The sequence below is a fragment of the Mauremys mutica genome, chromosome 20 (assembly GCF_020497125.1).
Source record: "Mauremys mutica isolate MM-2020 ecotype Southern chromosome 20, ASM2049712v1, whole genome shotgun sequence".
NCBI lineage: Eukaryota > Metazoa > Chordata > Testudines > Geoemydidae > Mauremys > Mauremys mutica.
Genome location: NC_059091.1, coordinates 24,489,237 through 24,501,498, shown reverse-complemented (window position 1 = coordinate 24,501,498; position 12,262 = coordinate 24,489,237). Strand labels below are relative to the sequence as shown.

Genomic DNA, 12,262 nt, shown 5'->3' with positions numbered 1-12,262 from the left:
CCTTTGTTCATATTTACACTCTTCATATCTGTTGATTGCTCTCCTCCCCTCATAATCCTCCTTTAACCATTGTATATGCTTAACCCTGTCCATCTCCAAGCCCCTCTTGAGAGTGGGAAATATATATTCCCATTTTCCAGAGGAGAAACTGAGGCACATACTTGGCTGAGGTTGCAAAGGAAGTCCTGTGTCTGAGTGAGAATTAGAACTTGGGAGTTCCTGACTCTGCGCCCTGAGCTTAGTTCATGCCTGTACCCCTTGCCCTTGTGATGTTGAGGCACCAGAGATCTTCACAGTACTCCCAGGGGCTCAGTGAGTAGTGTGTGTAGACAAGTTCTTTTACCCATCTGAAATGCAACTGCTTCTGGGGTTGAACGTGGTGTACGGGAAGTGAAAAATAATTTCCTGGACTCAAACTCCAGAAATGGCTTTTGGGTTGTCGAGAACTACTGTCTATCTTGGTTCTTGTATGGTCCTCATCTCTGCAATATCTAAGCGTCTCTGATTTTCTCTAGACATTCAATATGACCAACATCACCAAGCAGTGCCCAGAAGCCCGCTGCCTCTTTGCATTCTATGGGGGAGAGACGGCCTACCACAAATACCTCATCATCTTCCAGATCTATAATGCCTTTATGTTCTTCTGGCTGGCCAACTTTGTGATTGCGCTGGGCCAGGTCACGCTAGCCGGAGCCTTTGCTTCCTATTATTGGGCCTTCAAGAAACCCGATGACATGCCGGCTTTCCCCCTCTTCTCCTCCTTCGGCCGGGCACTCAGGTGAGCACTGGAGCTTTTCCAAAGAGAGGTTTGGGTTTTCTTGTTGGCTACAGGAGAAATAACTTAAAAGCAAAAATGCCAAGAAGCTGCATCTAACAGAGGTCCTCTCCTCTTCTTCCCCATGGCAGGTATCACACTGGCTCGTTGGCCTTTGGGTCTCTGATTCTTGCCATTGTCCAGATCATCAGGGTCCTTCTGGAGTATCTGGATCACAGGCTGAAAGGTACCCAGTTGAGGACAGTTTTTGGGAAAGGGCAGGTGGGGGACAAACAAGGTGAGCAAGGTTTCTCCATGTCGAGTCACAACTCAGAATAATTTGGTCCGTGTAAGCAGATGGTATTCCTGCCCTACTTCAAACGTTCCCTTTTCCTTTACCTTTGTATCTGATTACATAGGTACTGCTCTGTGCTTCCTTCTGAGCCTAGCTGTTCCTAAAGGCTTTCTCTGTCAGACCCCCTCTTCTCTAGATTTTTCTGCCTTTGTGGGCAGAGAGACCTTACATACTCCTCTTGGGTAGGCACTAACCCACTTGGTCTGACTGGCAGTGAGTCAGTAGAATGGCTCTGGACTTCTGTGCAGAATTGCACTTGACACCCTGTTACAGTCCTGGTCTGACTGAATGACTTCAGTGACTGTGAAATGTGAGCTGTGAATTAAAGCGCAAGAGCGACACGTGAGACCTTCCTCCCGGTATGATTCTCCAGAGCACCCTCTCTGTCCACAGGAGTAGTACAGTCTAGTGGGTAGGGCTCTCACTCCAGACAAGAATACTAAAATCCCAGTGCTTCCACTGGTGTGATGGCTGTGGCTAACTGGAATACCCAACCTAAAACTGACATGGGATGCCCAGGATGAAGTGAGGGACTGCTGCTTGCTTCTTCTCTGAGGACACTTTTGATTGTGGATGGCTAAAAAAGAAAATTGGTTTATGTTTCCTGAAAGTATCTCTGCCAGTTACATCTGTCAAAGTGATGGTGCTGTGACATAGGGTTAAGCTGAAAGGAGCAAAGAGAGATGGCTGGAGAACTGATATGGGTGGGGACTGTGCACAGGATGGGGGTTGGAGGGGTGTGTTGCAGGGTGCAAGGTGTCTGGTGCTGAGATTTTTTATATTAGAAGAATTGCTGTTTCAAAGAACAACTTTCTCTTCTGCTCCACACTCTTTCCACTGTGTCTCTTGTGCTTTTAGCTGCTGAGAATAAGTTTGCCAAGTTCCTGCTGACCTGTCTCAAATGCTGCTTCTGGTGCCTGGAAAAATTTATCAAGTTCCTGAACAGGAATGCATACATCATGGTGAGGACCCCAGTTTAAGAATGCCACCAAATATCCAGTGAATGAGGAAGGTCACAGTACATTTTGAGATTCTCCAAAAGGGACTGCTTCTGAACACTCCTTCCCACCCCATCAATGGTTGGCTTCCCCGAGCTCCATGAAGATCTCATTTAGGTCTTAAGAGGCATTGGCTGTCTTATGTTAGTGACCCAACATCCAGCAGTGTCCACAAGATCAGGAGGTCAGATCTGCCCTGTGTACTAGTGACAGATGGCACAGGCTTCAGACAGAATGGCCGCTTGGCACATTCTGCCCTGGCAGTGTGGTGAAAGGGCAGGGGGGTTTCTTTACCCTAATGCGGCTCTGACTGACTAATCTGTACTGCGACAGTTTGGTGACAATCTTTAGGCTTCAGGGCAAAATCTTCTGGAAGAGACCATGACTGCTACTGAGTAACCCCATTTCCTCTCTGTGTCCTCCTTTGTGATCCGTCCCAGATTGCCATCTATGGCACCAACTTCTGCACTTCAGCCAAGAATGCATTCTTCCTGCTCATGAGGAACATTATCAGGTAAGAACCTGGAAACTGGTGGAATCCTCCCTCCTCCAAGACTACCCAACAAGGAAATGGCTCCTCTTCCCCAGGGCTACTATTTACCAGGCTTGGCCAGGGTAGCTGACTGAGGGCATGACGTGACAAATCCATGAAAGCAGCTTGGGATGCCTTGCCACGCATAGACAGGTGACCATTAATAGATGGGTGACCTGTGGAAGAAGGTATGTTGGGAATAGAGAATAAGAGGCAGCAGCTAGAGGTAAGAGGACAGGGAGATATTCTAGTCTCACTTGGAAGTAGCCTCTCTGGGGATATGTAAAGGTGGCTTTTGTATCTGAAACCATTTCAGAGGCCTGTGTGAACAACTGACTCTCACTGTGGATATCCAAGGTCTGTGTATCTGCCAGATATCAGGTGGGAAATGCATATTGGCTCTAGGTTTGCACAAACCATTGTGTCTTTAGCCCCTTAGCAACTCCTATCCTGGGTTGTCTTTACCACAGAGGAGCTTGGATGCACTCCCCCCCCCCCCCTTCCTGGAGGGTACGGAAAGACATGCACTTCTCTCTGTTTTCAGGGTGGCTGTTTTAGATAAAGTCACAGATTTTCTGCTCTTCCTTGGTAAACTCCTCATCGTGGGAAGTGTTGGTAAGTTTGGGATCTCAGTCCTCTGCCAGGGCTTACTTCGGTTAAGCCCCTCCCCCTGAACCCTGTTGTTGTAGAGAGACTGGCGAAAGCTGCATGTCCTTGCATCTTCTCAACCCCTTGCAAATCTCCCCAGCCATTCCAGGAACCAACTTCCTTTCCATAATCCCCCTACTAGATCTCTAAATTCACCTTCCTCCTCCCTCGTCAGCCCCCCATAATGCTGCCCTTTCTTGCTTGTCGCTAGTGCATCTCACAAACATCTCTTATGATTTTCTCCTCTCTAGGAATCCTCGCCTTTTTCTTCTTCTCCCAGCGGATAGATGTGGTTCAGGACAGTGCACCTACTCTCAATTACTATTGGGTCCCTATCCTGGTGGGTATCTTACTTGCCTTACAATGAATTTAGGGACGTTAGCCCTTCTCCAGAACATATGCAGCTTGAGCAGAGAAAGCTTCCCCTACTCACTGTCCTCAAGGAGTCCCTCTTTGTAAAGGAAGGAGAGCTCATTCTCAGTTTCCCATTCAAACCTTGGCTTCTCTGCGGAGTCAGCCAATTAATGCAGAAGCACATCTCCCTATAGGCACATCCAGGCAGCTGCACTGAGCCAAGCCTGGCCAGCTTCCATTCACTGGTGCTACTGTGCCTCCATGTGCCTGAATCAGGTTGGGCAGGGCCATTTCTCTTTTCCTATGGAAACGGAAGGGGGAACCGTGAATGGAGTTCAGCAGGTCTTTTCTCTCTTTCAAGGGACCTTCTGCAGCATCTTGCTCTCCATACTGGTATCAGGTTATAGATTTCAAGACCAGAAGGGATCATTGTGATCATCTAGTCTGACCTCCTAACACAGGGCAGAGAACTGCCCCAAAATAATTGGGTTCAGCATTGAGGTGACAATCCGGTTTCTCTTACAGACGGTGATCGTGGGCTCCTATCTCATTGCACATGGATTCTTCAGCGTCTATGCCATGTGTGTGGACACCCTCTTCCTTTGCTTCTGTAAGTAACTGGGCCGCTTGGGTTTTGGTGCTCAGTTGAATATTACTTTGTACTACTTTGTGGCTACACCTCTGTCACCCCAGAGGGCTGGCCTGTGGAACTGTTCTGTTGTGTTTGGCTCATGCAACCTTTCTTTGACTACTTGTCACTTCATAGTTTGCTTCTGCTCTACTGAACTACTTCCACCGACATGGCTTTTGCTTAGGGGGGGAGGGATAGCTCAGTGGTTTGAGCATTGGCCTGCTAAACCCAGGGTTGCGAGTTCAGTCCTTAAGGGGGCCACTTAGGGATCTGGGGCAAAATCAGTACTTGGTCCTGCTAGTGAAGGCAGGGGGCTGGACTCAATGACCCTTCAAGGTCCCTTCCAGTTCTAGGAGATGGGTATATCTCCATTATTAAATTAAATTATAAAAGAGAGCAGCACACCACAAAAGGACACTCCAATCTCCATCCTCCCTGTTCCCAAGAATTGAGGTGTCATACTTTTTTCCTTAGTCTAGGGCTTCCCCATACTTCTCATTGCTATTAAAGGCTGTTATGGGCCCTCGCAAACCTCCAGCTTTCCTCTGTTTTCTGCATCACAGCTCCATTAATCTCAAACGCTGCCTCTTGTGCATGGGCTGCAATGGGAAGGATGAGCCCAGGGCTTAGAGCACTTGGGCAAATCTTTCAAAATGCCAAAGGATTTAGAAGTACAAGTCTTCAAAATCTCCCCCGAAGAGCTGCGTACAAAAATGCGCATGCACCAACTCGGCATCAGTGATTTAAAACCCTGAATAAAATGAGATGATGGAAGAACCCCTGAAAGCTAACTCCTTCTATCATTTCTAAAACTGTGACGTTCTCTTCTGCCTCTCCCTGTTCACCACTCCCATCACCACTCTAACAAGCAGCTCCTGTACGCCATGCTTGGTAGCAGTAGAAATGTGTAGCCTAAAATTAGACTCTCTGTAATCTGTTTTAGTCTCTCTAAATTTCTTGGTGCTTTGATCTTGGTGGTGGAATCTAATTGCAACTAACTTCAGTTTTTTCCCTCCCTCTGTTGTTCTTCTCTCTTGTTTTTGCTATGCTGCTCTCCTTGCTCCTCCACTGCTTCCCACTCCTCCTTTCCGTGGCCACTTCCTTCATCTTCCTGGGGTTGCGAAAAGGTGAAGACCTGGAGAGGAATGATGGATCTCCTGAGCGACCTTACTACATGTCCCCAGAGCTGAGTGAAATCCTGCTGAAGGGGAGCCTAGAATCATCCAAAAGTGCTGATAGCTCGGCTCTCTGAGCAGGGAGGGCTAGCACATGTGGGTGTCTTGTAGAAGACTTGTGCTCACCCAGCCAATCTGTAATTGTGTGGCATTCTTCCAAGGCTCCACCCTGGTGGTGCATGATTTTCAGCTGCTTGTCTTTGGAATTCTTGAGGGTAGACGGGGGTGTTGATTTTGGAAGGACAGTGCAAGTGGGTGAATGCTGTATCAAATCCATGTTCCTTCCCCCAACTAATATTCTTGTACCAAAATGGGTGGAACTGTAATTGGGACTCTTGTGCGTTTGACATAATCATCTCCTAGAATGAAGCTCGAGTCCCACCTGTCCATTGATGCATGATAGGTTAGCAAAATGTTACCTAAGCAACAAGACTCTGCCTCCACAGAAGCCAAAGTTGGGTTTATAGAGACCCAGGATAGCGTATATCTCACTCATTAAAAAAATTACCTTGCATCCTCCTCTACTCTCAATTGCCCATAATGAAAGGGGCATTATAGCTACTTCTGGAATGTCCCTTAAAAGTTGACTGATTTTTGCTCTGTCCTGTTCTATGCTCTATTTGTGGGGGAGCCATTTCTCTTTACAGTTGGTGAGATGCTAATTTGTAGAATGATCAAGAGGTTTACAGCTGCCCGTATGTCAATCTGTTCTGGATGCAACTATATTTTCCTCTTTATTGCTCAGCCCCAAGCTAGCTGCAAAGAGAAATTAACCACTTTTCTCACTACTATTTCTATGCAAAGTGGAGCTGGCAGATCTGAAGTTTTCTTTACTAGGTGGCATATGCTTCACTTTCAAATCTGTTGTTGTGTCCATGAGGGTCCTGGAAACCTTTGTGTCCCAAAATGGAATTCTCTCTGTTTAAAGTAGGAAACTTGTAGTTGCTGTTTTCTCACACTGACTCTTCAGAGAGGTTATTTTTGGGGAATGAACAAGTTGGCAGGAATTTTTTTTAATATAATTTTTTTAAAGTCGAAAAATCTAATTGATCTTTTCACTCGTATGTACAGCTTGACTTGTATAGAATTCTTTCAGTCTGTCTCCCACTTCCTGGTTGGCTACTCGCTTAACTAGTAACTAAATGGAAGATGGCGGATCTTTGTGGTAACCGACTTACAGAACTCTGCTCATTCCTGAGGTAGTTCAGATGATGTTTGTCCCATTTTTCCATGAGAAAGATAGATGGAGGGGGTAAAGCAGCTTTCCAGGGTTATAGCCTCCAGGTGTTTCAAATAAGATCCTGGCACCTTCTTAGCTCACAGCCCAGCACAGTCAGGACAGTTGGGTAGAAAATAACTGAAGCTGAGCTACACAGAACAGAAAGGGACTCCTTAAATAGCTACTATGATTTCCCTTTAGCCACTAGACCATCCATCAAGTCTAGATGCCACAAGAATCTGTGATTATGTACCCAGTGTTAATGACTGGAAGAGCAAGAGAAAATGGCAGATATTACATTTGGAAGGTGTTGCAGCATGATGGTGGACAGAAATAGTACAACTGAATCTAGAGAGATTTGACGGATGGCCAGTTTTTAAAGTTTTCGGCATCTAAAACATATGCCCGCAAACACCCGATGGATCTTCCTTATTTTCTCCTTACTATATCAAGGACCAGAAGGATGTTGTGTGGGGTTTGTTGTCTTATTTTGATTGATTGATTTAGGAAGGGTCTCTTCCTTGAGGACTCAATTCTGCAAACATTGCCAAATCTTGCATTACAAATTCCCATCCAAACAAGGTTCCCATATTTTGAGTCTTATCCTTTTAGGAAAAAGTTGCTGGGTTTTGATGCTCGTGCCCTCATCACTATGCCATCAACCTCAAAATATTCCAGGACTGTTTCACTAAGCTATGAAGCTGATGGTCTCTGTGATTTTTGGCTGTTAGTCTCCTATGGCTTTTGCTGGAGCTGCTGCTCTGCTTTGAACGGCTAGCGTCTGAACAATATATTCTGTGCCAGGGACATGCCTAATTATTATGTAGGTAAAAGCAGCAGAGAGTCCTGTGGCACCTTATAGACTAACAGGCGTTTTGGAGCATGAGCTTTCGTGGGTGAATACCCACTTCGTCGGATGCATATTATCTATGTACTGTATGTTGACAAGGGTGTTGTACACTAGGTGAACTGTGCCAAACAAATAACAAGTGACTTGCTTTACAATCAAGTCATGAGCAGTTACGCTATACTGAAGAACAATGAATGAGCACTGTCTTGCCACACTATCCCGAAGTAATGGTAATCTCTGTATTTCCAGGCAATGGTAGTATTGAGGAACCTGTTCTGTTCATATAGGAGGAGCCACTGTCTTAGCTGATTTGTAACCTCACACTTTAGACCCCCTGCTCCTTCCAAATAGATGTTGATAAACAGCCTCCCTTCAGGAGTCCAATACTCTGTCTTTAAAATGGGAGTGGTACAAGTGTAATTGTGACTTTTACATTTGGAAGCTGCATATATCAAGGGTTTTAGAAGAAAGACAGAATACACATACATGCACTGCCTGTGAGAAGCAGAAGGGCATCCACATCTCAACTAGGTATTTAACGGATGAGTATTACATCTGTTCTTTTAGCACTTGTCTGTCTCTAGACTTCTTAACTGCACCTTCCATCACAGGGACCACAGCAACTTTCCCCAGCATTCAACTCAGTCTGAATCATGAAAAGTTTGGGCATGCAGATGTGAGAGCACCTGCTGTTTAAATGGCACTGAAAACAAATTTATTCCTACGGGGCTTGGCAAGCCCAGTAACTGGTTCTAGTCTGAGGTGTTTACAACCCTGCAGTACTTAAGCTCTGAATTTTAACCCCCCCCTCCCTCCTGCAGTGGAAGACCTGGAACGTAATGATGGTTCATCTGAAAAGCCTTACTTCATGTCGTCTGACCTGAAAAAACTTCTGAACAAGACAAACAAAGGTCACTTGGATGCATAGCAGCCTCCTCTTTCCTCACTGCTCTCTTCACTTCTATTTGTCCCTTCCCAGTTTCCATTTCAGGAGCAACGCTGCATGGATAACATACAGCATTAAGTGCTCTTAGTCCAATATTCAAACCTTGTTAGTACATTGTGAACTGCAGTATCCTTTACTCAAATTACCATGGACGGCTTTGGCTGTCAGCCTCTGCATTGGCCACAAGCTTGGCCAGAGCAGTGGAAATTGTTTCTGGAGAGCATTTTGCTGGATTTTCCTTCCTCAGATCGAGAGAAGGGATTAGTGTCAATAGTTCTATGTAAGATTGTTAGGCAATGCTAACTAAAAACTGAGCCCACTGCCCTAGTAGACAGGTATTCAGTACTGCAGAACCCAACGCTACTGGGACTTTGTTGGTCTCAGGAGAGAGATGAAGAAGTGAATTGGTCAGTTTACAGCTGAGGCCCACTGATGAAAGGTTAACTTGCCCTGCCTTTGTCCATCTCCATCTATTCTAGAGACTGAATTCAGTCTACAGGTGTGAAGCCAGCACCAATCACAGATTCACAGACACCAAATGAATTTTAAAATAAAACTACTAAATCTGTCACACCAGTAAAACTATATGATTACCTCCTCCATTAACTTGCTAGAACATCACTAACCTACTTGACTGCACTCAGATACTACCATGCTGGACACATTAAGTACCTGAACTGATTGAGGAATGCACCCATTAATGCCTCGTCTTCATGGACGATGGCAGGGACAGAAGAGAAATCTGCAGTGTTAATCAAGCTGTAGAACTTGAACAGCAGAGGAAATGCAAAATACTCAGAGAAGCACTTGGTAGGGAGCGTGCATGTCTGGATAGTCATTAGTATTACTGATGAAAACTCTATGTATTTGTTTTGTCTCTAGTGAGATTGACAGCCCAGGAGTGTGCTGCTTCTGTACCTTTAACTTGTTTGGTTTATTGGAAAAATCCAGCATTATATGCAAAAACCCATTTGAATGCATGGGAAAGAAAGGATGCTTACTGTTGCTTTATATATATGTGTATATATAAAAAAGAGTTGGCTAATGTAAAAGTATTGTTAACTGTGGTAAAAGAAACCAAAGGGTCAAACAAACAAACTTGCCTCACAGTTTTGAAAGCCACTGTATTCTGTGAACTCTACCATCTGATGGGTGCGCCTGCTGGGAAGTTCCAGTCCAAGGGAAGCTTCCACCTAGAGAAACACCAGCAATGTGTGTGAGAGAAAAAGTGAGACCGGAATGCCACAAAGCCCAGTGTTGCAAATTAAGTTATCAGGCATGTTAAGAATCACTGTAGTTTCCTTTAAATGGTCGTCATCTCTGACTGTGTCCAATGTTGGCAAAACTGGTAATGTACCGCAGAGTAGACAGGACTCCGTTTGTTTTTTTTTACCAGTGAGCAGGGCTGGCCAAGATGGTGGGGAAAAAGGACAGGTCTCGGGCCGCACTAGGGCATCCACCGTTGCTACTGCTAGCTGTAAATTACAGGTTCTGTTTTCACTAGTTTAGATGGGGCCTTCTTGGGGATAGGAAAGGTGGCCAACCTCATGACTTCATTTATTATTTGTAATCTGCTTAAACAAATTGCAGTGGGGCTATTTGGATGGTTTACAGCTTCTAAATGATGCAGGAGCACAGAGGTGCAAAGAGGCATTGTGAGGTTATCTGGACTCTCTCTTTATTTTTTAAACAAAAAGGAATTCTTTATTTCAAATATTTTAATTTGGCTAGTTAATTGTAACATTTAATTTGTGCTAAAGGTTATATTTTACTTTTTTATACCTATTTCTAGTAACCTTTTGATCCTGTAGTATTTTTTGTAAGATATGAGAATTGTTTTATATCTAAAATATTAAAGGGTTTTTTGGTTTTGTACATTTTGTTTTTATTAGTTGTACCCATGAGCTCCAGTACTGTTATTGGTCAATACTGCTTCTTCTGTTCAACAGAGATCTTAGATACTGGTATAGCCCCTTAGCCATAAAGTCACACCAGACTGAAGCATAGCATAGATGATCTCATAGAATCATAGAATCTCAGGGTTGGAAGGGACCTCAGGAGGTATCTAGTCCAACCCCCTGCTCAAAGCAGGACCAAACCCAACTAAATCATCCCAGCCAGGGCTTTGTCAAGCCTGACCTTAAAAATGTCTAAGGAAGGAGATTCCACCACTTCCCTAGGTAACCCATTCCAGTGCTTCACCATCCTACTAGTGAAAAAGTTTTTCCTAATATCCAACCTAAACCTCCCCCTCTGCAACTTGAGACCATTACTCCTTGTTCTGTCATCTTCTACCACTGAGAACAGTCTAGATCCATCCTCTTTGGAACCCCCTTTCAGGTAGTTGAAAGCAACTATCAAATCCCCCCTCATTCTTCTCTTCTGCAGGCTAAACAATCCCAGTTCCCTCAGCCTCTCCTCATAAGTCATGTGTTCCAGCCCCCTAATCATTTTTGTTGCCCTCCGCTGGACTCTCTCCAATTTATCCACATCCTTCTTGTAGTGTGGGGCCCAAAACTGGACACAGTACTCCAGATGAGGCCTCACCAGTGCTGAATAGAGGGGAATGATCACATCCCTCGATCTGCTGGAAATGCTCCTACTTATACAACCCAAAATGCCATTAGCCTTCTTGGCGACAAGGGCACACTGTTGACTCATATTCAGCTTTTCGTCCACCGTAACCCCTAGGTCCTTTTCTGCAGAACTGCTGCTCAGCCATTCGGTCCCTAGTCTGTAGCAGTGCATGGGGTTCTTCCGTCCTAAGTGCAGGACTCTGCACTTGTCCTTGTTGAACCTCATCATATTTCTTTTGGCCCAATCCTCTAATTTGTCTAGGTCCCTCTGTATCCTATCCCTACCCTCCAGCGTATCAACCACTCCTCCCAGTTTAGTGTCATCTGCAAACTTGCTAAGGGTGCAGTCCACACCATCCTCCAGATCGTTAATGAAGATATTGAATAAAACCGGCCCCAGCACCGACCCTTGGGGCACTCCACTTGATACCGGCTGCCAACTAGACATGGAACCATTGATCACTACCCGTTGAGCCCGACCATCTAGCCAGTTTTCTATCCACCTTACTGTCCATTCATCCAGCCCACACTACTTTAACTTGCTGGCAAGAATACTGTGGGAGACTGTATCAAAAGCTTTGCTAAAGTCCAGAAATAGCACAGCCACTGCTTTCCCCTCATCCACAGAGCCGGTTATCTCATCATAGAAGGCAATTAGGTTAGTCAGGCATGACTTGCCCTTGGTGAATCCATGCTGATTGTTCCTGATCACTTTCCCCTCCTTTAAGTGGTTCAGAATTGATTCCTTGAGGACCTGTTCCATGATTTTTCCAGGGACTGAGGTGAGACTGACTGGTCTGTAGTTCCCTGGATCTTCCTTCTTTCCTTTTTTAAAGATGGGCACTACATTAGCCTTTTTCCAGTCATCCGGGACCTCCCCCGATCGCCATGATTTTTCAAAGATAATGGCCAATGGCTCTGCAATCTCATCGGCCAACTCCTTTAACACCCTCGGATGCAGCGCATCCGGCCCCATGGACTTGTGCTCGTCCAGCTTTTCTAAATAGTCCCGAACTACTTCTTTCCCCACAGAGAGCTGGTCACCTCCTCCCCATACCGTGCTGCAGAGTGCAGCTGTCTGGGAGCTGACCTTGTCTGTGAAGACAGAGGCAAAAAAAGCATTGAGTACACTAGCTTTCGCCACATCCTCTGTCACTAGGTTCCCTCCCTCATTCAGCAAGGGGCCCACACTTTCCTTGACTTTCTTCTTGTTGCTAACATATC

At 45.3% G+C, this 12,262-nt stretch overlaps 1 protein-coding gene across 4 annotated transcripts in view; it reads left to right on the top strand.

Annotated features, from left to right (window-relative positions):
- Window positions 1-10,337, top strand: part of SLC44A2 (solute carrier family 44 member 2) — a 40,584-nt gene extending 30,247 nt beyond the window's left edge. For 2 of the 4 annotated variants that reach the window (XM_044994629.1, XM_044994630.1), the window contains exons 15-22: window positions 516-778; window positions 907-1,001; window positions 1,968-2,071; window positions 2,548-2,621; window positions 3,184-3,254; window positions 3,539-3,627; window positions 4,167-4,251; window positions 8,338-10,337. In XM_044994629.1, the coding sequence (XP_044850564.1) occupies window positions 516-778; window positions 907-1,001; window positions 1,968-2,071; window positions 2,548-2,621; window positions 3,184-3,254; window positions 3,539-3,627; window positions 4,167-4,251; window positions 8,338-8,444 (888 nt within the window). In that variant the 3' untranslated portion in view covers window positions 8,445-10,337. Of the gene's footprint in view, window positions 1-515; window positions 779-906; window positions 1,002-1,967; window positions 2,072-2,547; window positions 2,622-3,183; window positions 3,255-3,538; window positions 3,628-4,166; window positions 4,252-5,399 lie in introns of all 4 variants that reach the window. The other 2 variants (XM_044994627.1, XM_044994628.1) reach the window with 1 other exon arrangement.
- Window positions 10,338-12,262: the final 1,925 nt, after the last annotated feature.